This window comes from Bos grunniens, chromosome 18 (genome assembly GCF_055505025.1).
Source record: "Bos grunniens cultivar Pamir isolate PY7600 chromosome 18, Bosgru_T2T1.0, whole genome shotgun sequence".
In the NCBI taxonomy this organism is placed as follows: Eukaryota; Metazoa; Chordata; class Mammalia; order Artiodactyla; family Bovidae; genus Bos; species Bos grunniens.
This window is the reverse complement of record NC_141182.1, coordinates 32,860,005-32,884,800: the sequence shown is the minus strand read 5'-3', so window position 1 is coordinate 32,884,800 and position 24,796 is coordinate 32,860,005. Positions and strand designations below refer to the sequence as shown.

At 42.1% G+C, this 24,796-nt stretch overlaps 1 protein-coding gene across 2 annotated transcripts in view; it reads left to right on the top strand.

Moving 5' to 3' along the window:
- CDH11 (cadherin 11) overlaps positions 1-24,796 on the top strand; it is a 155,143-nt gene that overhangs the window by 88,775 nt on the left and 41,572 nt on the right. For both annotated transcript variants that reach the window (XM_086349559.1, XM_086349560.1), the window contains exons 3-5: positions 14,487-14,887; positions 19,459-19,753; positions 22,753-22,872. In XM_086349559.1, coding sequence (XP_086205685.1) covers positions 14,660-14,887; positions 19,459-19,753; positions 22,753-22,872 — 643 coding nt within the window. In that variant the 5' untranslated portion in view covers positions 14,487-14,659. The remainder of the gene's footprint in view (positions 1-14,486; positions 14,888-19,458; positions 19,754-22,752; positions 22,873-24,796) is intronic.

The window sequence follows — 24,796 nt, the reverse complement described above, 5'->3', positions numbered from 1 at the left end:
CAGAAAGGATGCCCGTGTCCATTGCAGCATCTGAAAGATTTTATATCCCTATCAGAGAAAAGGAGTGAAGTCACAAAAACAAGTCATTTACATTCATCTACAATCCACGCCACTGAAGGCTAAAAGCCAAAACTTTAAAAAATTACTCAAATAAATAGATGTTGCCACTGCTGTCAGCGTTTCACCAGGCTTGTCTTCACCCATGTAGCCCACATTATGCTTTGACAAAGAGCTTCCCAAACCATTATCTTATTCGACCCTCAGATTAACTTGGGAGCCAGGGAGGTCATGCATCCTTCGCCCTCCTTTTCATAACAGAAAACAGATTCATAGAGGTGAAGTGAGTTGTCGGTTGTCAGTGGTCCCACAGTTTCCTAAGCTTGGACCTCCTTCCTGAACCGGGAGATTATGGGCACTGAAGCAGGAATTTACTAACCATCCCTGGACTGAGACAGCAAGTTCTGTGAAGTATGAAGATCTCAGAAGTGGTTTCTTTTTTTTTTTTCCTTTGTTTTTTTGTAATGCAGTTGAACTGCTTTTCAAGGAAACATTTTGGCCAGGTTAGCTGGATGTTCTGTTTCCTGTGGAGTATGGGGCCAGTTCACGTGGCTCAGCAGTATAAAATCTACCTGCAGCGCAGGAGTCTCAGGAGTTGCAGGTTTGATCCCAGGGTTGGGAAGTTCCCCTGGAGGAGGGCATGGCAACCCATTCCAGTATTCTTGCCTGGTCAATCCCATGGACAGAGGAGCCTGGTGCCTATAGTCCATGGGGTCGAAGAGTCGGTCCTGGGTAAAGCATGCACACTCACAAGGGGCCAGTTGGCTCAGTGGCCCCACCCGTTGTAACCCTGTCCCTTGGTTTTTCTCAGGCATTCTGCTAATGTCACGTAGAGATTCACCAGCTTACTCAGCCCTTTGTTTCACAGAGAGGAAAACTGAGGTCTAGATGATAGGAATTAGGCAGTGAGTTCATGGCAGGTCTTTAAATGCAGTGTTCTTTGTCCACCTTCATCCTGCTTCATTTCTGCTTCAGATGAGGATGTTTTAGTGTCCAAGACCAGCACTGATGAATAACAGAACTTTTTTTTTTTTTTTTTGATGACTGAAATCACCATTGAACACTTGAAATGGGACTAGGGCATGGAGGAAGTAAATTTTAACATTTATATAATTTGTGTGCTAAGGTGCTTCAGTCCTGTCTGACTTTGTGACCCCATGGACTATAGCCCACCAGATTCCTCTGTCCAGGAGATTCTCCAGGTGAGAATACTGAAGTGGGTTGCATGCCCTCCTCCAGGGGATCTTCCCGACCCAGGGATTGAGCCTGTGTCTCCTAGGAGTCCTGCATTGCAGGCAGATCTTTTACTGCTGAGCCCCTGGGGACGCCCTTCACTTAATTTACATGAAGTTAAATTTAAAAAGCTATATGTGTCTAGATTGCTACCATATTGGATAGTATTACTCTTGACGAGTGGTTCTCATCTTGAATGTACACTGGAACCACCCAGGGAACTTCAAAAAATATTGATTGCTAGTTTCTTTGCTTTTAATTAGTTTAGAGTAAGGCCTTGGCAATGGGATTTTTAAGACACCCCCCTCCCCAATCCCAAGCTTCCCTGGTGGCTCAGATGGTAACAAATCCACCTGCAATGCAGGAGACCTGGGTTCAATCCCTGGGTTGGGAAGATCCCCTGGAGAAGGGAAAGGCTACCCACTCCAGTATTCTGGCCTGGAGAATTCCATGGACTATACAGTCAGAGGGGTCACAAAGAGTCAGACATGACTGAGTGACTTTCACTTTCACTTTTCCCCCATTCTTGGTTAATTCTAATATGCAGTCAAGTTCTAGAGACACTAGTCTATATTTTAAGTTCCATGAGGGACAGAAGGCCTCCTGGGCCCTCATGTCAGCATATACATCACTGTAGTCAGGGGCAAGGTATTCAGTGAGAAGTTAACTGTTGTGTCCCCAACTCGTAGGGAACTTAATCCTAGGGAAAAAAGAAAAGAAGTGAAGTCGCTCAGTCGTGACCGACTCTTTGCGACCCCATGGACTGTAGCCCTCCAGGCTTCTCTGTTCGTGGGATTTTCCAGGCAAGAATACTGGAGTGGGTTGCCATTTCCTTCTCCAGGAGATCCTCCCCACCCAGGGATTGAACCTGGGTCTTTCGAATTGTAGGTAGACGCTTTACCGTCTTGAGCCACCGGGGAAGTACTTAGGTAAAAGGAAGACATAATTAAATTGTTTTAAAGGACATTGTGATCCAAAGGAATGGGAAAGGGTTTCTTCTACCTGGTAGAGGGAGAAAATGAAGTAGGTCTCTTTGCAAAAATGACTCTGCTAATGAATTATAAGTAAGGTATATATTTTTTCCAGAAATGCATTTGTAGCAGTAGATGTTTCTGCCAGGCAAGTGAACTCACGTCTGTAATTCACAATAGGATTAACCTGGGATTATAGAAAATCTAATTAAGTGAACCACATTATCTGAGACCCACAAAAGACACTTAACGTTGCCTTTGAAAGTCCTGCCTGTCTGAGCGTTGGGTATATGCTTCAGAAAATGCTCCGCGCACGTCTGTACAACGCACTTGACTAGTTTGCTGTATCCCATTACTTTTCTTTTATGCTTAACTTTTTTTCAAAAAAATCCCCTTCCTTTTGATAAATGACATTAATGCACTTGAAAAGAAAGAAGTGGATTTCAGAGATTGGATTAGTTGGAACCACAATGCAATCATTATGAGGCTATTGTTGGTGTCTGCTTTCTGAGAACAAGGAGGGGGACCCTCTATGGGGTATATAAAGATACAAAAAAATAATAATAATAAAAAGCCATTTAAAAACATGGCAGAGTTTAGTCTACTCTTAGCATGATAGCATAGTTTGAGGAGGTCCATTGGAAAGAGACCTCCAGAACAGCCCACCCACGCTGCGATAAAAAAAAAAATTGTGCCTCTGATAATTGGAAGCAGCTTGAGTCTGTGCTTTCCTCACTCCGGTTTGGTGGCTGATTAAGCTGGACGGATGCACACGGACTGAGGTGGATTGGGGTCACAGGCTGGCCTTCTCAGAATTCTAAAGGCTCTTGGAGGTGCTGATTGGAGGCACTCTCTCTCCTCGCCTTAGTAATTATTTCAGAAAAACCACATCAGGCCCTTGTCAGTTATTAAGGCCACCTTGGGATAATTCCTCCTCTTATTGTTTGTGCTTAAGAAACAGACTTTGTGGACAGTGGCTCTCTGCAGGATGTCACAGTCAAGTGAGAATATGTAGATTGTTTTTTCTCTTCCAGTTCTCCACAGATCATCTTTAAAGAGCTCCCAGGTCCTTATTTCTGACTGTCTGTTCCCTTATGGAACCTGGACTGGCTGTTTCCATAGAAATCTTTTGAAAAGGAGGGTTGCTTTTAAGCCGGGTTTTGTGAGGAAAGGGCACGGTAGATGCTATAAAAATTTCCTTTCACTGTTGACACTTGTTCCTCCCCCTGCATTTTCCCTCTGTGCAGCAAGGGCTTTCAGGTTTTGTTCATGTTGTCTCCTATTTTGCAAGTTACTTCTCACTTCTGTATCTCAGTTTCCCATTTGTCTGTGGAATAAGGACTAATAGTGGAAAGTCTACCTAGGGTTTCCCCCAGTTCTGAGATTCTAGGATTGATTAAGGCAAGAAGGTGTCCAAACTTGAAGCAGAAATGCTGACGTTGACAGTACCTGCTTTCGGAAGTACTTGGAAACCGAACTTGGACTTAGCTCGCCGCTTGAGCATCAATCCACTGGCTTTACAAGCTTAATATGTTTAAAACCAAACTCATGCTTGTTATCCCCAAACCAGTCTGTTCTTCTGTTGAGGCCAGGAACAGTACCGCTGTCTTCTCTCTCTCTGCTCAGACTGCAATCTCATCCTTTATCCTCAACCTGTCCAGGTCCCAGAGCCCTTCACACCTGCGTGGTTTCTAGAAAGTCCCCTTTGCCTCCATGTGGGCCTTATTTTCTAGTTCAGAAGCATACTACCTCTCACCTGAACTACTGCAGTGACTCCAGGAGTCTCCCTGGACTCATGTAGCAGCGTCAGTGCACTCAGCAGTCCTGTTGTAAGTGTTATTGTGTTTATGTCCTTTTAATGGACAGCCTCCTGGAGCCCTTTGTAAGGCTTGTACTGTACGGCATGCTGCTGTATGTATATTACGCGTCACATTCATGCATCCAGGGCTTACAGTCCATATTTATGTATTATTGTTCAAGGGACAGAACTCCTAACGTATCCTCTTTATCACTTTCTGTGTGCCAGCCAGTGTCAAGTACTACACAGAGCTCTCTCTGGGAACCATCTCATTTCATTTTAGATCTCCCCTGTTAAGAACTGTCCTCGTGTTTTTCGCATTTTCAGTAAGGCAGCGTGGAAACTCACAGAGGCTGAGTCACACAGCTAGTGAGTAGAAACTCTTGAGCTGTAGTCCTCTAACCCCATCAGACTCCTGAGCCCATGCTCTCAACCATTTTGTTAGAAATGCCATTTCTCACGCTGGTTTATCCTGCATACCTCTGACAGCTCGGGCTCCAGCAATCTCCTGACCAGAGTTTTTAATGATGCCCACTGTCCCTCAGGTGAAGTCTGGATCCCTGATGCTGGGTTTCCAGGCCTGTCACATTATCAGGGCTCTGCATTGCCGGCACCATTCACATTCTATCTGATGTAAGTGGGGCCTCCTGGACTTGTGTGTGGAGCAGTCCTGCCAGCACAGTGGGATCCAGACCTTCTAAACCTTCTAAAGAGATCTTCACCTCTCTCCACCCCAGGAAAGTTGCTCTGTCGAAGCCCAGCACAGACTCACAGGCTCCTGTAGTTGTGGAAGACCCTTCATAGGCTGTTACCAGTTTATAGCAGGGGAAACTTAGTCCCAAATGAAAAGTGTCTTTTCTAAGGTTACACAACTGTTCAGTGGCAGAACCTTTCCTACAACAAAACTGTCTTGAATTTTATTCTAGAGCTCTCCCTATTGCTCAGAGGGTAAAGTGTCTGCCTGCAATGCGGGAGACCTGGCTTCAATCCCTGGGTCGGAAAGATCCCCGGAGAAAGAAATGGCAACCCACTCAGGTACTCTTGCCTGGAAAATCCCATGGACAGAGAAGCCTGGTAGGCTACAGTCCACGGGGTCGCAAAAGAGTCGGACACAACTGAATGACTTCACTTTCTCCCTATTGCTCAAAATGCCTTGGGAATTCAGAGAGAGAGAAAAAAAAAAGGCATTTTGTACATCTGAACAAATGATCTCCATAGCTATGTTACTTCACCTTCTACCAGAGGAAGAACCACCTAACTTTTCCTCTGGATTATTATAGTTAACTAGGTCTGCTGTTTGATGATAAAAAAAGCACCTAAGGTGGCTCATGTACAAGGGGCTTAATGTTACCTATGCATAGGGAGGCAGTGCAAAGAACCTCACAGAAATTCAGAAACGGACTATCATTAAGGCTGGGCCCCATGGAGACAGCAGCCGGAGGGCAGTCCTTGATTGCCAAAATCTTCAGAGACCAGGAAGGGCCATGCATTCTGCCATTTACATGGCTGAGGGACAGAGACCATGCTTGTTTCTGTTTGGTTTCTCATACCTTGTTCATACCTTGATTTTACCAAAACATTGGCCATCAGATATCACTTTGTTGCTATTCCATTGCCTATATGCCTCTTGACCTTTCTGTTTCAGCTCCCTTCATTGTTTAGACACTAGGTCGTGTCTGACTCTTTGCAACCCCATGGACTGTAGCTCACCAGGCTCCTCTGTCCATGGGATTTCAGCTCCCTTACTAACTGGCAAATGGTTCTGTTTCCTTTCATTCAAGTTCCCCAGTGAATCTAACTCACCCAGGTTATCATTTTGACCAGGTTACACAGTTTGAAACAATCTGTGGTTGGTTTATGGTCTGGTTGTGTCACTGGACTACATGTGGTTCAATCAGCCGTGGCTCAGGGTGAGAGCAGAAATTCCAGATGTGGGAGATTGTTAATATACATATTTGTTAACACTTGGAAGAGGCAGGAGTAGGCAAGTTCCAAAAGGCAGGAGGGATATGTTACAGATTCATCTGCAGAGAGTGGCCACTGATGCCTCTGTGTTCTGATACCCAGTCCTGTCTGCACGTGTCATGGCATACCATCATCTATCTGCTCAGACAACTGTCTCACCATCATTTGAGTCTACAGATCAGAGACGCATTGCAGCTATGTTTCCCCAGAGACCAACTCAGGTGTGACACTGAGAAAAGTTACTGCTGATTGAAGGAACCAGCAAATAAAGAAAACTTTATATATAGATTTTCACAGCTCTGAGACAAAGAGGGATTTACACATAGGCCTTTGATACCACCAATGACATTACATTATGTTGAGGATCTGTTTATCATTACCATTTTTGCCCTGATCTTCCCTCTGATACTTTCACTCATGCAAAAGAAAAATGGAAAATAAGATCGCTCTCTTTCCACACATTCATATGGGGTGTTTCATAGCCCAAGATGACACTGGTGACAATGTTATTTCCTGTATGGGTCGATGTATTTCATTCATCTTAATGATTAACATTTAAAAATATTACAGTGAGGAAAAGACGATCTTAAGGATTGAGTAGAGCAAAAATAATAAGTTCTTCACAGCACACATTGCATTTAGTCATCTTATCATTTGGAGATGATTTAATTACTTCAAAAGATAAATAAATAATCAGCGAGGGATTCTGTGTGTTTGAGGTCTGGGGACTTAAGCTGGATTTCTGTGATACTCTGTGGCCTAAGAATATAAAAGCTGATTGTACATACTTAAAATAAATGAAATTCACCTCTAACAAAAATTCTTTTCAATGTCAAATACTATATGGAGTTTAGATCATCCTTGGAAATGGATCCTGCCTCTCCATGTGTTGAAGATCTTAGTGTTTGGGAGCCAGGTAAAGCCAGAGCATGGGTTTTGCCATCATATAAATTTGAATTTGAAGTGCAGCCTTGCCAGTGTTTCAGGGTGTACTCTTGAGTAATTTATTTAATTGCCTAGAGCCTTGGTTTCCTTGTAGATAATATCATGGGTGATATTTACATATAGTTGTAGTGGAAATGCAATTAAATGCAGTACACCAAGCCCTGAGTATACTGCCCCGCAGTACAGAAAAAGCAAGTACCTCATCGAGGATAATTCCAGCTCTCATTACCTAATTTTATATCTCCCACAAGTGATGAGTGATTTGGACCCGGGCCTTCCCAACACCAGGCAGGGAGTGATCTTTTCACTTTCAAAGCTGACACTCCTGTGGTTCTCTATCTCTAGAAGCAGAGAATCACATTTACATTGGAGCGGTTTTAAACATTCCACTTGCCCTTACAGAACATCATGGTCATTGATAAGGGGCCCCATTTGCTTCCTATTTTAACATTTGAATTTGGTATTGGAGATAGAGTAACATACGCAATGCCTATTTTTGCATCTCTGCTGTGTATTTTGCACCTAAGCAGAAGTGATTACTACTACAAGCTTATGCTTTGCTCCAAGTGTAGAAATGGGGGAAGAAATGTGATTCAGTAGTTCCTGTACTACTTCCTGTCCCCATTCTCTGTGATTTCCACAGACATGGCATAATTCCTGTGATTTGATTTGAAACTAGAGACCAGCTCAGTGCTGAGTGATGAGATCTGAACCGAGAATAAAATATGCTTGAATTAATTTGCATAATGGAATCCGATTGGTTACAAAGCTGTGTTTGTTGCAGTGGGGACTAGAGCCCCTGAGCTCCTGACAGGAGGACAGAGCACTTGCAGAATAAGGTTTTGAGCTCTCGTGGGCTAAGTAATATTCTTAATGTAATGATAACCTGCCTTTAACTGTAAATTAACTCCCTGGAAATGAAAAGAACAGGTCAGCCGTCTGATCTTTACAGCTCCGTGGGGGAGGAGAACGCTAAAAAACCAAAGCCGCTTGCTTTGTGCTAAGCGCTTTCGTCTTTCTTTCTCTACCCGATAACAATTTCCAGCAGGAGTCCAAATATACTTAAACACCCGTCTATGTCATTTTCTTTTACGGAGACAAAAGCAAGCACAGCGAGAGAGTTTTATGCTCAAGGCGCAGTAGCTCATGACGGGCTATCTGCTCTCAAGATAGAGGGGCGAGCCTTCCACTTAAGAGCTGGTGGTTTTGCAAATCCATTTTCCTGTCGTGTTATTACTTCTGTGACTTTCAACAACATTTATTTTTCCTTCCAAGCAATATGCTTCTATCATAAAGTCCTCCTATATGTTTTAGTAGAACTTCAATGCTTAGACATTTCTGGCATACTGCTAGAAAGTGCTTTAATAGGACTGTTCAAGAACTGCCTTGTGGGGGGGTCTTTATTAAAACCACTTAGAACATTGATATATTTCCCTAGTTGTTGCCAATGTCAAGGTCTTCTTAGGAGGGCTGTCCCCTGTTTTTATGCATGATTCCTGCAAACTCTGTACCACTGCATATATCAACCAGATCTCTAGATTTTAGAAGCATTTCTAAATAATACTAATAATAATCTTTCTGAACACATCTTTTTAACCTATACATTTGAAAATTCTGAAACTGTGTTTAAAAATAAGAAGTCAAAGATTTACTTTTGTGTAGTGGTGCTGTTCAAGGATCTGGTTATACTATTCAAGGACTTGTTATAACCTGTATACTGGTTAACTGGTTATACTGTTAACTGGCCAACTGTTTATATAACCTGGTTATATTGGTATATACTGGTACCACAGAATCAGATAACAGATATAATTACCTCCTATTCATCTTCACTTTGATCACTGCTGTAAAATGTTTTATCTTCCTCTTTCTGGTTTGGTTTTAACATTTTAGTTACCATATTACCCCTTACCACCAAAACTTAAATTGTTTTCATCGTGAGACTGTTGTCTTATGATATGTGTATATATGTGGCTTCCTGTCTTTTCTTAGAGAGGCAATATCACGTGCATTGTGGGGGATAACAATGCAGGTCTTGGAACTAACCATCCAGTATTCATATCTCAGCTCCTCCATTTGCTGTCTCTGTAACTATGAGCAACTTACTTCATGTTGGTATGCCTCAGACTACCTATCTGTAAAATGGGGATTACAATAATACTGCAGTGTAGAGTTATTATGAACATTTATGACTCAACTCATTGAAAGCACTTGGAAGAATGATAGCCAAACAATGAAAGAGGTGAAAGTGAAAGTGTTAGTCACTCAGCCATGGCTAACTCTTTGTGACCCCATGGACTATAGCCCTCCAAGCTCCTCTGTCCATGGGATTCTCCAGGCAGGAATGCTGGAGTGGGTTGCCATTCCCTTCTCCAGGGGATCTTCCCAACCCAGGGATCGAATCCAGGTCTCCCACTTTGCAGGCAGATTCTTTACCATCTGTGCCACCAGGGAAGCCCAGGCAAACAATAAGACTGGGCAAATGTTAACTGTTATTACCATTTTCATCATAATCATATTATGAGCATAAACCTAGTTCTCCTATTGGTTCACTGCATCTGGGTTTCCATTTCTGTCACAGTGTCCGTATCATTCCCTTACGAACCTCAGAAGCCAACAAGTGGTGACAGCCGGTATTGCTCACTGGTTAAAGACAGACTCCAGAGCCAGCTGTCATGGGCTCAGACTCAGTGCTGTGATTTATCAGAAGCATAACTTTGCATAAACTGCTTAACCTACCCAGATCTTAGTTTCCATCCTTTAAAATAAGAATATTCACAGTCCCCCATTCATAAGTTTGTTATAGAAATTAATAGATGAGTTACTATTTATAAAGATTTTAGAGCAATGGCTAGAAAAAGATTTTGCTCAGTAAATTTTCATTCCAAAATTGAATTAAAAAACAATGTCTTAAAAATTCATCTTAACATACCTGAGATTTACCATTAAAATAACTTTATATAATACACACAGTCATATAAGCACTTATAAATAATGGTTTCAAGGAACTACTTTTATTTTATTTTATTTTTTTTTATGGACTCTGTGGGAGAGGGAGAGGGTGGGAAGATTTGGGAGAATGGCAATGAAACATGTAAAATATCATGTAGGAAATGAGTTGCCAGTCCAGGTTCGATGCATGATGCTGGATGCTTGGGGCTGGTGCACTGGGACGGCCCAGAGGGATGGTATGGGGAGGGAGGAGGGAGGAGGGTTCGGGATGGGGAACACATGTATACCTGTGGCGGATTCATTTTGATATTTGGCAAAACTAATACAATTATGTAAAGTTTAAAAATAAAATAAAATTGGAAGAATAAAAAAAAAAAAAAAGGAACTACTTTTAAAAGCAAGTTGATCTTGCTATTCTTTCCAACAGAAGAAAATAGATAATTTCACCTTTTTAACAAAGGGTGAAATGTATCACCTTTTTAACAAAGGGTGACATTTATCGTTTATTGGTCACATGAAAACTTAAATCTGTTAGTATCAATCTAGAAATTTTTTATAAAGAAAAAAAAAGTTGTCATCTAGTTTCAACACATTTAGTGTCAGAAATAATTGTGCTTTACAGCAAAATGGCAGCCAGAAGAAAGAGGTGCAGAAATATCAACTTTAATTAAACCCTTTCTTTTAAATACTCTTCCCAGTATATGCAAGAATAATTTATCACTGTGTGAATGAACACTTAATACTTGGTGTGGTGTGAAATGGGCAGAGATCTTGTTGCACCATATGCTTTTACTTTTCTATTTCTTCCTCTTGAGATTCTATGGAGGCATTATCAAGTTTGTACTTGAAGTATGGGGTTCAAATCATATATTTAGCTTTTACTGGTGTCCTGCTCAGGCACTGGCCACCCAGTTGTGAATAAGATAACATCCCAACCATTAAGAAGCAACCAGTCTAGTAAGGAGATGGTGCTATGAATCAGAAATGCCTCCAAAATCTTTCACCCAAATGAGAATGTGAACGTGGAAACCACCTGTAGAAAATGTCACCCAATGGCTTCCCTTTACAGAGAATGAGGCACAGCTGCCACTCTCGGAGCTGAGGCATGCCCCACCGCGAGCTAAGTGGAAGATGCTTAATCATATCTTTGGCTTTCTGACTTAAATGCAGGCATCTTCCTATGACTTCACATTACCTCACTATAGGATTTAACTCCTCCTGGTCCCTTCCATGCAGTCAGTTTGCTTTACAAGAAGCAGAATTTGATGTAGTATTGATATGCCCAAGTCGCGGGAGAAGCTGTTAAGTGACCACACTGCCTCCTGAATCTTTCTCTCGTTTCTACACAGCCTTTAACATATCCTGGAGTCTGTCTACAACAAATACTGAAGTCCTTATTCCTTGAAAAGGGACTTACATAATACATCACAAAATAGTATTCAGGGCAGTGATGGATACTTGGAATTACTGTACATGTGTGACCTCTCCAGATACCATTTTGCCATATTACATACAAAGCATCAGAAAGGCTTGGGTCAGTGAAATGAAAGAGCCTCAGAAGAAAAGGAGTTGTTCACCAGCAAAGTAGAATTCCACCAGTTCCCTTATTTCTGAGACTTCTAAGGACAGATGGCTCTGATATCTCCATGTAACTCTTATTCCTCAATTCCTCTCTTAGAGAAAGCACTTCACCGCTGTCTTCAGGGCATCTCCACCTGCAGATCAGAGCACTTCCTTCTGCTGAGTGAGGCCCACAGACTTGGACTGTGGAGCTCTGGAAAGAGAGGAGGAGACCCAGTGTGTGCCCAGTTCTCTCTCTGTCTTTAGCCCCACATGTGTGCACCAGTTCTCGTCATCCCCGTTGTTCAGATTAGACCTTGAAGCCTCAGAGTGCCTGGCCAATGTGTGCAAGGCCACCCAGACTGAAGTATACAATGATATTTCAGTTCAGGTCAACCCAACCTCCAAATCTAGATATATTCCACTCTGCCAAGATGCATACTGTCTCCTTTCTGTTCACCTCTCTCCCCATCCAACCACTTTGTCCAAATCAGATAGCAAAGAATTAGGTGATGGTTTTTATTCATACAACATTCAAGAATCTTACCAATTTCACTGGTACAGCTACTATGGAGAACAGTATGGAAGTTCCTTAAAAAAAACAAAAAATAAGACTACCTGCAATCCTATTCCTGGGCCTATATCTGGAGAAAACCATCACTGAAAAGATACCTGCACCCCAGTGTTCATTGTAGCACTATTTACAATACCCAAGACTTGGAAGCAACCTAAAGAAACATCCAGAGACAGAGAAATAAAGAAGATGTGGCATATAAATGGAATACTACTTGGTCATTAAAAAGAATAAAATAAAGCCCTTTGCCGCAACATGGTTGGGCCTAGAAATTATCATACCAAGTGAAGTAAAGCAGACAGAGAAAGACAAACCTCATGATACTGCTTATATGTGGAATCTAAAATAAATGATACAAATGAACTTACTTAATGTACAGAAATACACCCACAGGCACAGAAAACAAATTTATAGTTTCTTCCCCTTATAGGGGAAATGGAGTTCCCTTAAAGGAGAAATGGAGTGAGGGAGATAAATTAGGAGTTTGGGATTAACATAGGCACACTACTATATATAAAATAGATAAACTAACAAGGACCTACTGTATAGCACAGGGAACTATATTCAGTTTTATAATAGCTTATAAGGGAAAATAATATGAAAAAGAACATTAATATGTGCACACACAGCTACATATAACTGAATTGCTTTGCGATACACCTGAAATGGACACAATTGTAAATCAACTATACCTCTCAATTAAAAAAAAAAAAGAAGAAGCTCACCAATTTCATTTAGACCCATGGGAGTTGAAATATAGTTGCAGCCTCCATGCCCAGCAACTTTCTGAGAGCCCGTCAGGTTACAGGTAAGGGTGGTAGTGAGGACCATCTGGTTCTGGGAACTCAGGCTCCAACTTGTGTCTGAGAGGTGTTGCAAGAGGAGATGATGGTTGTTCAAAAGAAGGTGTGGGATTCTAAGACAGGAGAATGAGGACTGGAAGTTCCTTGGGGAAGAATAAGTTTCTGGCACCAGAAAGACAGTCCCATAAAGAAGCCAAGAAACCTGAGGCAGGAGTTAAAGATCAGAGAGAAGAACCTGAGTGCTGGAGCGAGGACTAGAGTGACTATAGGGGAGAAACCACAGAGGCATGGAAACGTGTTAGTGGCTCATCCTTACTGTCGATGAGCAGCGGAGTTAAGGCCGAGTGCCAGGAACATGACCTTTGGACCAGTTGGTGGGGAATGCTGTTTTATTTTGTTTTTCCGTGTTGAAGGGAGCCTACAGAGTATGCTTAGAAAGACTGTCAGGTTAAGGTAGGATTTTCATCTTCTTGGGTGGACATGTGACCAGACAAAAGCAAATCGTGCTTATTGAATTGACACTATATTGACCCAACAATGCAAATTTGACCCATTATTTCAATGACAAATGTTTTAGTGGCCATCACTGACCATCTCAGGGTCTACCTTGACCTCTCATATCCTAGGAGTCATTGCTGGCTTCCTCCTTCCGTAATACAATCCAGTAAGCTGAACAGTCTTGGGAGGTACTGTGCTTGTGAACAGCTCTGTGCTTTGGGGCACGCTGTTCCTTCTACCTGGACATCCGATCCATCCCACTCTTATCACAGTAACTCATCTGACAGTTGAGCCCTTCCATCCCATCCTTCTGGAAGTCTTCCTTAACAGTCCCCACTCTCTGCCATCTCCATTCTCAATCCCCATCAACTATGTGTTCCTCTGTGGAATGCCCATAGTGCCCTAGGCCTCCCTACTACAAAAACACAGCCAAGAACAATCATTATCATTAATATAATGAAAAGAAAGAAAGTGAAGTCGCTCAGTCATGTCTGAGACTCTGCGACCCCATGGACTGTCAGCCCACCAGGCTCCTCCGTCCATGGGATTTTCCAGGCAAGAATACTAGAGTGGGTTGCCATTTCCTTCTGCAGGGGATCTTCCCAACCCAGGGTTTGAACCCGGGGCTCCCACATTGTAGGCAGACGCTTTACCATCTGAGCCACCAGGGGAAGTCCCACGATCATTAATATAATAATAACAGATAAATATGAAGTGCTGACCACATAGGAGGTCTGGGCTAAGAGACTTAGGGCTATGACTCAGATCTGTACCTTTTACTGAGTAGGATTCCCTGGCCCATTTCATAAATGAGCAGGCTGGGCTCAGTGTTGGCTTACCCTAAACCCAGAGCTAAGTAACTGGTAAAACTGACTCTCAGACTTGGGCAGCTGGACTCCACAGCACACACGTTTTATCCTCATATAGACTTTGAGGGGTTTCTTCCTGTACGTTTATCTTATTTGGCGTGGTGAACTGGCTAGAGCCTGGAGACTATTTCTCACTGGCATCTAACTCCTCAGTACCCAGCGCAAAGCCCTCACGGCGTCCAGCATGGGTCAGTGTTTACAGAATAGAATGGAAGTGGGGATGGAACCTGTGACTAATCTGACCTTTCCTGCTCCCTGCAGAGGCCGACCGGGGACGTGGGCAGCCCTGACGTGATGTGCTCGGCGAGGAGAGACCTTCCAGCCCGAGTGAGGTCTGCGTGACGCGTCTGGGGAGGCCGCCATCCGCCAGGCAGCCGCACGGTCAGCGGACGGGGTGACAGCCGCATTCTCCTGTGCCTACCACGTAACCAAAAATGAAGGAGAACTACTGTTTACAAGCCGCCCTGGTGTGCCTGGGCATGCTGTGCCACAGCCAGGCCTTCGCCACGGACCGGAGGAGCCACCTGCGACCCTCGTTCCACGGGCACCACGAGAAGGGCAAGGAGGGTCAGGTGCTGCAGCGCTCCAAGAGGGGTTGGGTCTGGAACCAGTTCTTCGTGATAGAGGAATACACGGGACCCGACCCTGTGCTCGTGGGCAGGGTAAGGCTGCTCTAACTGCATGCTCACTTCTCACTCCCCACCCTCTCCGGACAGGGGTCCTGGCAAAACAAAAATCTAGGAGGGAAGGTAGCAGTGGTCTGATCATCACTAAAAGCCACCATATCCTATTCATTCATCCTTCCAGCTTTTTTTTTTTTTTTAATTCCTAGGCATCCATGTTAAGAACACTTCTGTTTCCACTTGATATTATACCCTAAAAACTATATTTTTAATGGCTACCCAGTAGTCTCTTGAATAGAAATGATGATTATTTATTTAACCATTCTCCAACTGGGGGCATTTCCCCCACGACGTCCAAACCCCAGCGAGGATGCCTTCCTTTGTGTTCTTATAATGCTCTGTACTATTTTCCTCATGGCTTTTTCCCTGTAGTACACACGTCTGTGTATCCCTCTGTCTCCCTCACTGGACCCTGAGCCACTTCCATCAGGAACTGGTTCAGTTTTGTATCCCCAGGTTCTGACACCAAAGCCCACTTCTGGGGACACCTCTGTGAATATTTGACAAGATGAATGGATGCGTCATGGGAATGGGTGGGATTCTATCCAGTTGGGCTCAGGGATGGAAAACCCCATTTCAGAAGGCTTGAGAGTCCTAGTACTACTGAGAAATCCTTCATTCTCTGAGTATCCCCTCCAAAAGTGCAAGGGCAGAAAGAGTCCAAAATATGTTTGAGGGCGTGTTCCCTGGTGATCTAGGGGTTAGGATTTGGCACCTTCCCTGAGGAGCCCCTGATGGGGGATTTGGTTCAGTCCCTAATAGGGGACCTGAGATCCTGCAAGCCGTGCAGCCAAATTTCAAAACCCAAAATAAAAACAAACAAAATAACAAAATATGTTTGAAAAACTGACTGCCAGCTATCACTTGTGGTAAAACATACAGCCATCTTTCAGATACATAACACATAAGAGCAGAAAGCCTGCTATGTGAAGGTAAGAGGGAGGCAAATGGTAAACTGCAGTAGAATAGTCCCTGGCCCCAAAGAGTTCAGGGGCTAGTGGAAAAAGAGACACTTATCTAAGCAATTAAAAAAAAAAAACAAAACTAAGATAAGGAGTAGAATAATAAAGAAATTCACTAAAAGTGATTATGAATTTACGTGGCAAAGTTTAGGAAGCATGAAGGGAAGCTTCATGGAGACGATAGTAATAACTTGTGACCTGAAAGATGAGCAGGAGTTATCTAGTGAAAGGGGAGAGGGACAAGAGCAGATTTGTGGGGTTCTCATTTCTGAGCCTCATAGATTCCAACGAAGTTATCTTAGTTGCTGCTTAACATGGAACTACCATTCCATATTTATGGAATTGACATCTTTGGAAGAGGTTCATATTAGTGTCCTGATAATATTGTTAAGGGTTGGAAAAGGGTCTTTCTGAAGAGATGTACCAGAGCAGTTTCATCATTTATATCCAAAATGGAAAGATCACACCCAAAGTAGAAGTACCCTTGAGAAATGGAGCACAGGGAAATGATTGGCACATAGAATTCCTTCCATCAAGGAGATAGTCTCTATGCCCAGAGAGGAAGAAGAGACTTGAGCCACAGCAGGAGCTGTGTGGCTTGAACAATGTGGAGAGTGTCTGTGAATTGTTCTGAGAAAATAGAACTTTGGCCACAGGGACTTTCTCCCTAGGGAGCAGGGTGTGTGTTAGGGTGGGGAGGGCAAAAGACACAGGACCTAGAGGGCATCTCTATGGAGCAAGCAGGTGTTGTATCTACTAAAAGGCAGCGGCAGATACAAGAGGAGGGGAAAATCTAGGCATGTGAGAATGAACCAGATGTCAGATTGGATGGGGAAAGAAAGAAAAAGAAAGAAAGTGGTTAGAGCCTATGGAACTTCCCTTTGAGATAATGCTGATCTCTAGTTCTCCATGAATAGGAGGATTAGACTAGATGACTTGTTCCCTAAAAACCTTGATTTGGTGTCATTTGAAATTGAGTGATTTAGGATGTTCTGATGGAGAAGGCCATGGCACCCCACTCCAGTACTCTTGCCTGGAAAATCCCATGGATGGAGGAGCCTGGTAGGCTGCAGTCCACGGGATCGCGAAGAGTCGGACACGACTGAGCAACTTCCCTTTCACTTTTCACTTTCATGCATTGGAGAAGGAAATGGCAACCCACTCCAGTGTTCTTGCCTGGAGAATCCCAGGGACGGGGGAGCCTGGTGGGCTGCCGTCTATGGGGTCGCACAGAGTCGGACATGACTGAAGCGACTTAGCAGCAGCAGCAGCAGGATGTTCTGAAAATGTGGAATTTGGCAAACTATGGACTTTTAGATCTGCAGGGAGCAGAGTCTGCATCATGCTATGCTCTGCTGAGGGGATGGCCTCAGTCTTGGGAGTTAGGAATTGGCTGTGTCTGCCTCAGCAACTGATCCCTTGATAGAACTGAATGGGTTTCCAAACTGCTTTTTGTGTCCAAACTAATAAATGTCATTGTTAGTTGTGTGGTTAGTTGTTGTTGGAGAGGGCAAAAGGGAATTTATATCCAACTTTGAACTCTGAAAACAAGATAAAAAATATAAATGAGCACTATATTTAAATGTTTCAGTTACTTGGTTGATCATGAAGTTTAATTCCCAAGAGTCTTCCCAAATTCATATGTAATATATAAAGGTCCCTAGAAACATTCCTTGTCTAGACTCCCATTAAAGGAAGTGTTGCATTGACTTCCTTGTTCCATATTCCACAGTCATGGCTGAGCTCCTGACTTTTGCCAAGTCTGAGGCAGAGAAAACAAACAAATATAAACAATTATGGGGGGTTAGGAGGACAGCCAGAAGACTGTCTGCCTCTACTGTGGAAACTTGTATGAAGATTGGGGCAATTTGAGTCATCCTTTGGAGCTTCTGTATATTCAGATAACTTTGTATGTTATAAACTGCATTATTCATAAGAAGTGTTTAGCCATAATTTCATGACAACACGTAGCTTGTCATGAATAACAAGTTCTGAAGGAAAGTATTTTTTCCCCCTAATAAGCACTATAGACTAAAATCAAAATGTAATTTGTACCTACAGGTATCCCTCTGTGCTGAAATAATTGGTGTTTCACTGAGGCAATGCAAATCCATTAGATATTTTGGGGAAAATTGAAACAATGCAAAAAAATTTAAAAAGCAATGTATTCTATCCTGCTTTGTGATTCTGGGCAAGCTTTCTAGGTCTTGGTTTCATGATAATAATAATAATTAAAATCACATTAATAATAATATTAAAATGGCACTATAATAAACATTAAGATAATAATTTTAAGTAATAAGTATTATTATCATTATTACTTCCCTGAGAATAAAGCTTTTTAGTTTACACTAGGTTTTCTTAGGTAGTAGGTAGAACCAAGGGCTTTTTATCCACCTGCCTATTCTTGAAGCCTATGAGAACAGTGAAAGTAATGCTTATCTTTTCCCATAAAGGGTAAAATGAGGGCAGAAGAACTCAGATTAAGATGATAGCTGCAGAAATTTAGCTTGGACAACAAAGTACACTAAAGACTTTATTGCTATGGGAAAGTTGGATGTGGTCTTTAGGGGAGTTCCATGTTACAAAATACAGCAGAGTAAGGCAGAAGGCACAAGTGGGTGGTCAGGTGACCTGGATGACTTCCTGGCCCTGCCAAGTGTGGATTTAGGTGAGTTCCATCATTTTGCTGGGCTTTGTCAAAGGAGGGGAAAATCTCAAGGAACTAGTCTTTCTTTAGTCTAAGAAGCTGCATGTCTATCCGCCCTCTCCACGCACTCCGTGCTTATGAGGAGAATGGGGGAGGTCCTCCAGGCAGAGTCCATCCCCAGAGCCTCATACTTTCTGTGCCACACAGCAGGTCATCCAGAAATCCTGATCAGTGAATTGTTTGCGGTAACAAAAGCCTGGCGTCCTTTGGAACCTTAGTGTCCTTTGGAAGAAGACTGAAATAATGACCTCTATACAATGGATGAGATCAATACATATATACCAGTTTGGAAGGGTCCTCTGAATTTACTGTGGTAGGAAAACAGAGTTGAGAGTGGTGTGTGCACTGTGCACTTTATTGTGTAAAAATAAACCGGAGCACATGTATTTGTATAGATAGTCTGGCATATGCATAGAATATGTCTTAGAGGACTCATGAGACACTGATAACAAGAGCTGTCTTTTACAGGGAAAATGAAGGCGTGGCAATCAGAACTTACAAGATTTACTTCTTGCTCAAATGTGTGTCTTTTACTTTCTATAATATGCATATATTTCATTCAAAATAGCTCTACTAATGTGTATTATATGTGTTTCATATGTATGCATATGTAATAGGAAAGGGAGACGGAAAGCATGAATCTTAAAATTCAAATCTTCTGGACTCTGGCTTCACTGCTCCCCATATGTGCCCTTAGCCAAGACATCTTCTCTAAGATTACATTTCTTCATTTGTAAATGGGTTGAGAGTGTCTCCCTCTCAGTGTGTGTGTATGTCTGCGTGTAAACAGTGTATTCTAGCAAACAGCATGTGAGTGTGTCTCTACCTCCCCAGAGCATCCGTCATGGAATTACAAGTCTCCATTTCTCTTTTCCTAGCTTCATTCCGATATTGACTCTGGTGATGGGAACATTAAATACATTCTCTCAGGTGAAGGAGCCGGAACCATTTTTGTGATTGATGACAAATCAGGGAACATTCATGCCACCAAGACATTGGACCGAGAGGAGAGAGCCCAGTACACGCTGATGGCTCAGGCGGTGGACAGGGACACCAACCGGCCCCTGGAGCCACCGTCGGAATTCATTGTCAAGGTCCAGGACATTAATGACAACCCTCCTGAGTTCTTACATGAGACCTATCACGCCAACGTGCCCGAGAGGTCCAACGTGGGTACGTAAGGGAGGGGGAGGACGGACCTGCTCCACCTGCAGGCGTGCTGTCTCTGCGGGTGGGTGGGCTGGTGCCCATTCTCCCAAGTCGGGATGTAGAATTTATGCTGTAGCTTCTATGTTCAAAATAACAAACAAAAAACATTTCATGTATATAGTTGAAGTTTCAAATATTTCAAATTGCCCTGACGTTTTAAACTGTAACCTTACAAAAGATGAGGAGGCATAGAAGAATAGGAAAAATGTGATGGAACTCAGGCCATCCTGGCCCCGGTGCTTGTTAACCTTTTGACTTGGAATCAGTTCCATCTGTTCTCTTAGCCTGAGTTTCTCCTCTGTAAAATGGGACTAAAAGTTTCGACTCATGTAGGATTATAAATAATATACATCTGGTCACTAGCGCATGTTGGTGTTCAGTAAGTAATAGCGGCAGAGTTTGTCGCATGTCAGCACAGTGCTCATTAATGATTTACATGCCCTGTTGCATTTAATCTTTTCAGTGACTCATCTTTGCAATGAGGTAGGTCCTATTTGACATATTTTGTAAATGGGAAACCAAAGCTAGAAACAAGTTAATTATAATTTATTCAAGGTCATCTGAGCTATTAAGTGGATCCAGGATATACACCTCACCATGACACTGTGTCACCATCTGTTAGAATAATTCAGAAGCAGCTATGTCTTTCATCATGCATACAGACACCTAACATTGTTAGTGGACAATTCTCCTGGCAATAATTCTTGTTTGACTTTATAGAATGCAGGTTGTTGTGCTTGCTTTTTAGAAGCATGCCTCATATTAAGAAGGGTTTGCTTTTCAGACAGTGACCAGGGCTGTTCTGATCAGGGAGTAAGTATGGTTATGAAATCAGAGATTTAAAGTTCTGATGAGCTTAAGGATCATCAGGGCCTAACTGCCCGTTTTACAGATGAGAAAACCAAGCACTGAGACTGAGAATCAATTTGCCCAAGAAAGTTAGATACAGAAGTAACTAAAACCCTACCCCTCGGGACTTCCCTGGTGGTCCAGTGGTTAAGAATCTGCCTTGCAATGCAGGGGATGTGGGTTCAATCACTGGTCAGGGAACTCATATCCCACATGCCTTGGAGCAACTAAACCTATGAGCCGCAACCAGAGAGTCTGCACACCGCAACGACAGATCCTGCATGAAGCACCTAAGACTGGGGGCAGCCAAATAAAGATTTAAAAACTACTCCTTCCACTTTGCATATAGAGCTTGTGGTGCAAAAAAAAAAAAAGCCCTCTTCTCCTCCAACTAACGTGAAACCCTTCTCATACTTTATAAAAACTCACCTGGGCCTATTCTGTCTTGTCTTTGCCTTGCCCAGTTCTTTAGTTTCTCAGTAGTCACCTGGGGACTTTTAATGAGAAGCAGCAGACATCAAAGAAATCATTAAATAGAGGACAACAGTGTCAGCAGCTGAGCCAGGGGGAAAAGGCCAGTCATCAAAAAGGATGCTCCAGGGGAATTTTCATTGACCCCATGTCTTGGGGCAGCTTAGTGCTTAAGGATTAATATCAGACTTTGCATCGTGGCCTATGAGAGTTGTCTGCTGTCAGATAGTACTGGATTGGAATCATGGCTGTACCTCTGACCAACCAGGTCAACCCAGACAACAGCTTACATCTTTCTCAGTTTTCATTTTGTCATCTATAACATGAGGATAATATAAACTCTGATGAGGGTTAAATAAACATAGATGTAAAATACAAAGAGTTTTAATGAACTTAGTGGATTTCTTGAAGCAAATTAAGCATAAAAAATAATACTTTCACAAGCTCTACCATGAAAATAGAAAATAGAGCTTATTAATGCCATTACAAATGTCCATGATTTAGAATAGTACCTAGTTTTGTGGGATGAATCCTCCCCCAAAAGTTGTTTGTATGAAAAAATGAATTACAGAATTTTTTTAAAAAGTAAAATTTGTTCTTACACTGTGTGAAAATCACCAGCAAACTTGTAGATCAGAGGGCTGACGGGCTGTATAAATGGGCTGCCTTGCCTCTCACATGGAACCTGGCTCCTCGGTTGAAACTGTCACGGAAAGAACTTGGGCTTGGTTGTTTGCTGGGTAGAGGTTAGAATCCTGACTCTGACAGTGGCCCACTTTGCAAAACAGCCTGCAGAACTTCCTACCTGTCACACTCAGTACCTCACAAGCGCAATGAACGTAGAAAGCACCTAGCAGAGGGGCGGAATACTTGGAACATGCCCCAAACAGTGCTTGGCACAGAGGGATTCTATAATTACCAGCTCTCTCCCTTGACCGTCTCCCCTGCCCCATTCTGAACCGTAAAGGAATAAAGGGTTTTCCTACGAAAAACAGAATCCCCGCTTCTTTCAATTCCCTGGTTTCTTTCCACTGTGGCTCGCAATTGCTGGCCTTAGATCTCACCAGATGTCTACTGGTGATTTCTGTTGTGTGACTACTAGACCCATTGCAGGTGGGAAGATGCAATTTTCATGCCAGTAGGGAACAACATTCTGTACAATATTTATGGCCATAAATTAATTAAAATGTAGTATTAGCAGCCATTTTATTACATGCAAAGCAACAATAAAATGATGTATTTATTGCTCTGCTACAGATGGAAGACTGCACTCTGTCCTTTCATGAAAAGCAATTCATCATTAATTATCCTTTATTATACTCTTTGGGAAGATTTTTATTTAATTATTTCATATACTGAACATTCCAGTTGCATGGGCCTTAGAATGTTTTTGCAATAATGTTCACATTATTATTTTAACTACTAAGCATAGCAGGATGCACTATGAATATAGAAAGTTCATTTTTAAACTATGGGGATTAAAAAGGGAGGGGGGAGGAAGGGAAATTACTTTTGCATCTCAGTCTGGAAAATCAAAGCATATTGGGGCTCTCGTTAGTTTTTAATCTTAAGACAAAATTTGCAAACTAGCATATAATTTGAAAAGCGGAGGGATTGTCTCTAATGAATATTTCACTTTTAAGGAACGTCAGTGATCCAGGTGACAGCTTCAGACGCAGATGACCCCACCTATGGAAACAGTGCCAAGTTAGTGTACAGCATCCTGGAAGGACAACCCTACTTTTCAGTAGAAGCACAGACAGGTACCATGGAATGGCGTTGTGATTTGTGACACATTGTAAATAAGGAGTCCAGGCCTGCTGGCTGAAACCTTTTTGAGTCTCAGTTTTCTAAAATATAAAATGGGCCACCTAACAAGACTATTGTGCAGTGTAGACACTGTGCATTGCCTGGCCTGTAGTTAGCATTCAATGAACTATGCTTATGACTGCTTTTATTTGTATTGCAGCATGTCACATACTGCACATGGCCTAGCCTGTAGTTAGCACCCAATGAATTATACTTGTGACTGCTTTTGTTTGTATTGTGCCATGTCACAGCAATAAATATAATCCTAGACTGCAACTTTCCTCTTGATATCAGTTCTTAAAACTCAACTTCAACTTAAAAATGTATCTTCAAATATGTTTTATCATAAAATTCAACTGTGGATCCAAATTAAGAGACCATAGGACTTGAGGACTTTTAAAAACTGGCAGCTCTCAAAGCTTGAAGACCTCTGTGCAGGGTTGGGGGTGGTGGGGGTGGGAACTGATGAGGCTCAGGTATGTCTGGGAGGTGGCACATCCCCACCTCTTCTGCTGAGCTTCGAGGTTCCCAACAGGCATTAACATCCAAAAAGGAGGTTCTGCAAATCCTTACAGAAAACAAATAGCAAACAAAAAGAGTGAACGAATATGCCAGCCAAAACCTACACCAAATATTTCACTCCATGTGTACCAAATTTGATTCTAGGATCCTTTTATTAGAATAAACACTAAAATCCTATGAAACTGTCAGTCCACAGTATTATACCTCAAACTCCCTTCTTTTTTCCACAATATACCCCCATATGTTTGCAAAATATTTACAAAAAATCCACTTATATTAATACAGTTGAAATTTATCAAATATATGCATATATGTGTGTGTGTGTGTATAATATTATATTGCATAGCCTGCCAATCAGATATTTTGCCTGCTTACCGAATATAATTTCCACTTACCTATGTGATCATTTGTTTGTAGACACTATGCTTTGGATCACAATTTAGGGGGCTACTTGCTATGATTTCATCAAAGGCATTTACCAATTAATTTTGCCAAGGATAAATGTGGAATTGCATCTAAGTTTTTGAGATACTAAAATTGCTGGAGGGACTCTAGTTGCAATATTCGTTATCTCAAGGACTCATGTTAGGAAGGACAAATTTGAACCTACCAAATTATTTAACAGACAAGAAAAACGAGGCTCAGCGAGTTGAAGAATATTGCTGAAAAAAATACAAACATCGGGGTCAGAAAAGGATAAGGGCTTAAAGCTTCCACGACACTCTCTTAGATTTCCAGTGTAAATGTTGCTACATCTACAGACAGAAAAAGCTTGCACGTGTTCCCAAAAGATTTTAAGGGAACATGGTTTCCACACAAGTAATGCACTAATATACAGAGATCATGTAGAATTTAATTATTAATGTATCCTTGTCAGTGATAGGTGATAGTAAACAACTAGAGTTGACATAAGCATTGTGTATATTTCTAACCCATTTGTTATACACTTAAAAAGCTAATATTAACATTTTAGTGTATTGCCATTTACTTTTAACTTAAAATAGACCAGAGTAATGTTTCTAAGAATTATATGCAGGCACTGATAGTCAAAGGATTCTGCTGACAGTCCAGAAGCATGGGTTTATGCTATGGATGCTCATGTAGTGGGTCCTCAAATGTATCAGTCTTTAGCATCTTTAATTGTTATACCTGAGAAGGATGAGATTATAATTTGCATTTATAGTACAACATATAAAACATAAAATTTTAATGCTACATTAATAACGATGGCAGTTTGCTGGAAAATATGTCTATATGATGCTCCAAGTATGGCTATTTTTGATGATAAATATGTTGGAGTGACTCTTCTGTGCGGACAGCTGCTGTTTTATTCATCTCTGCTTCCTGTGCCTAGAC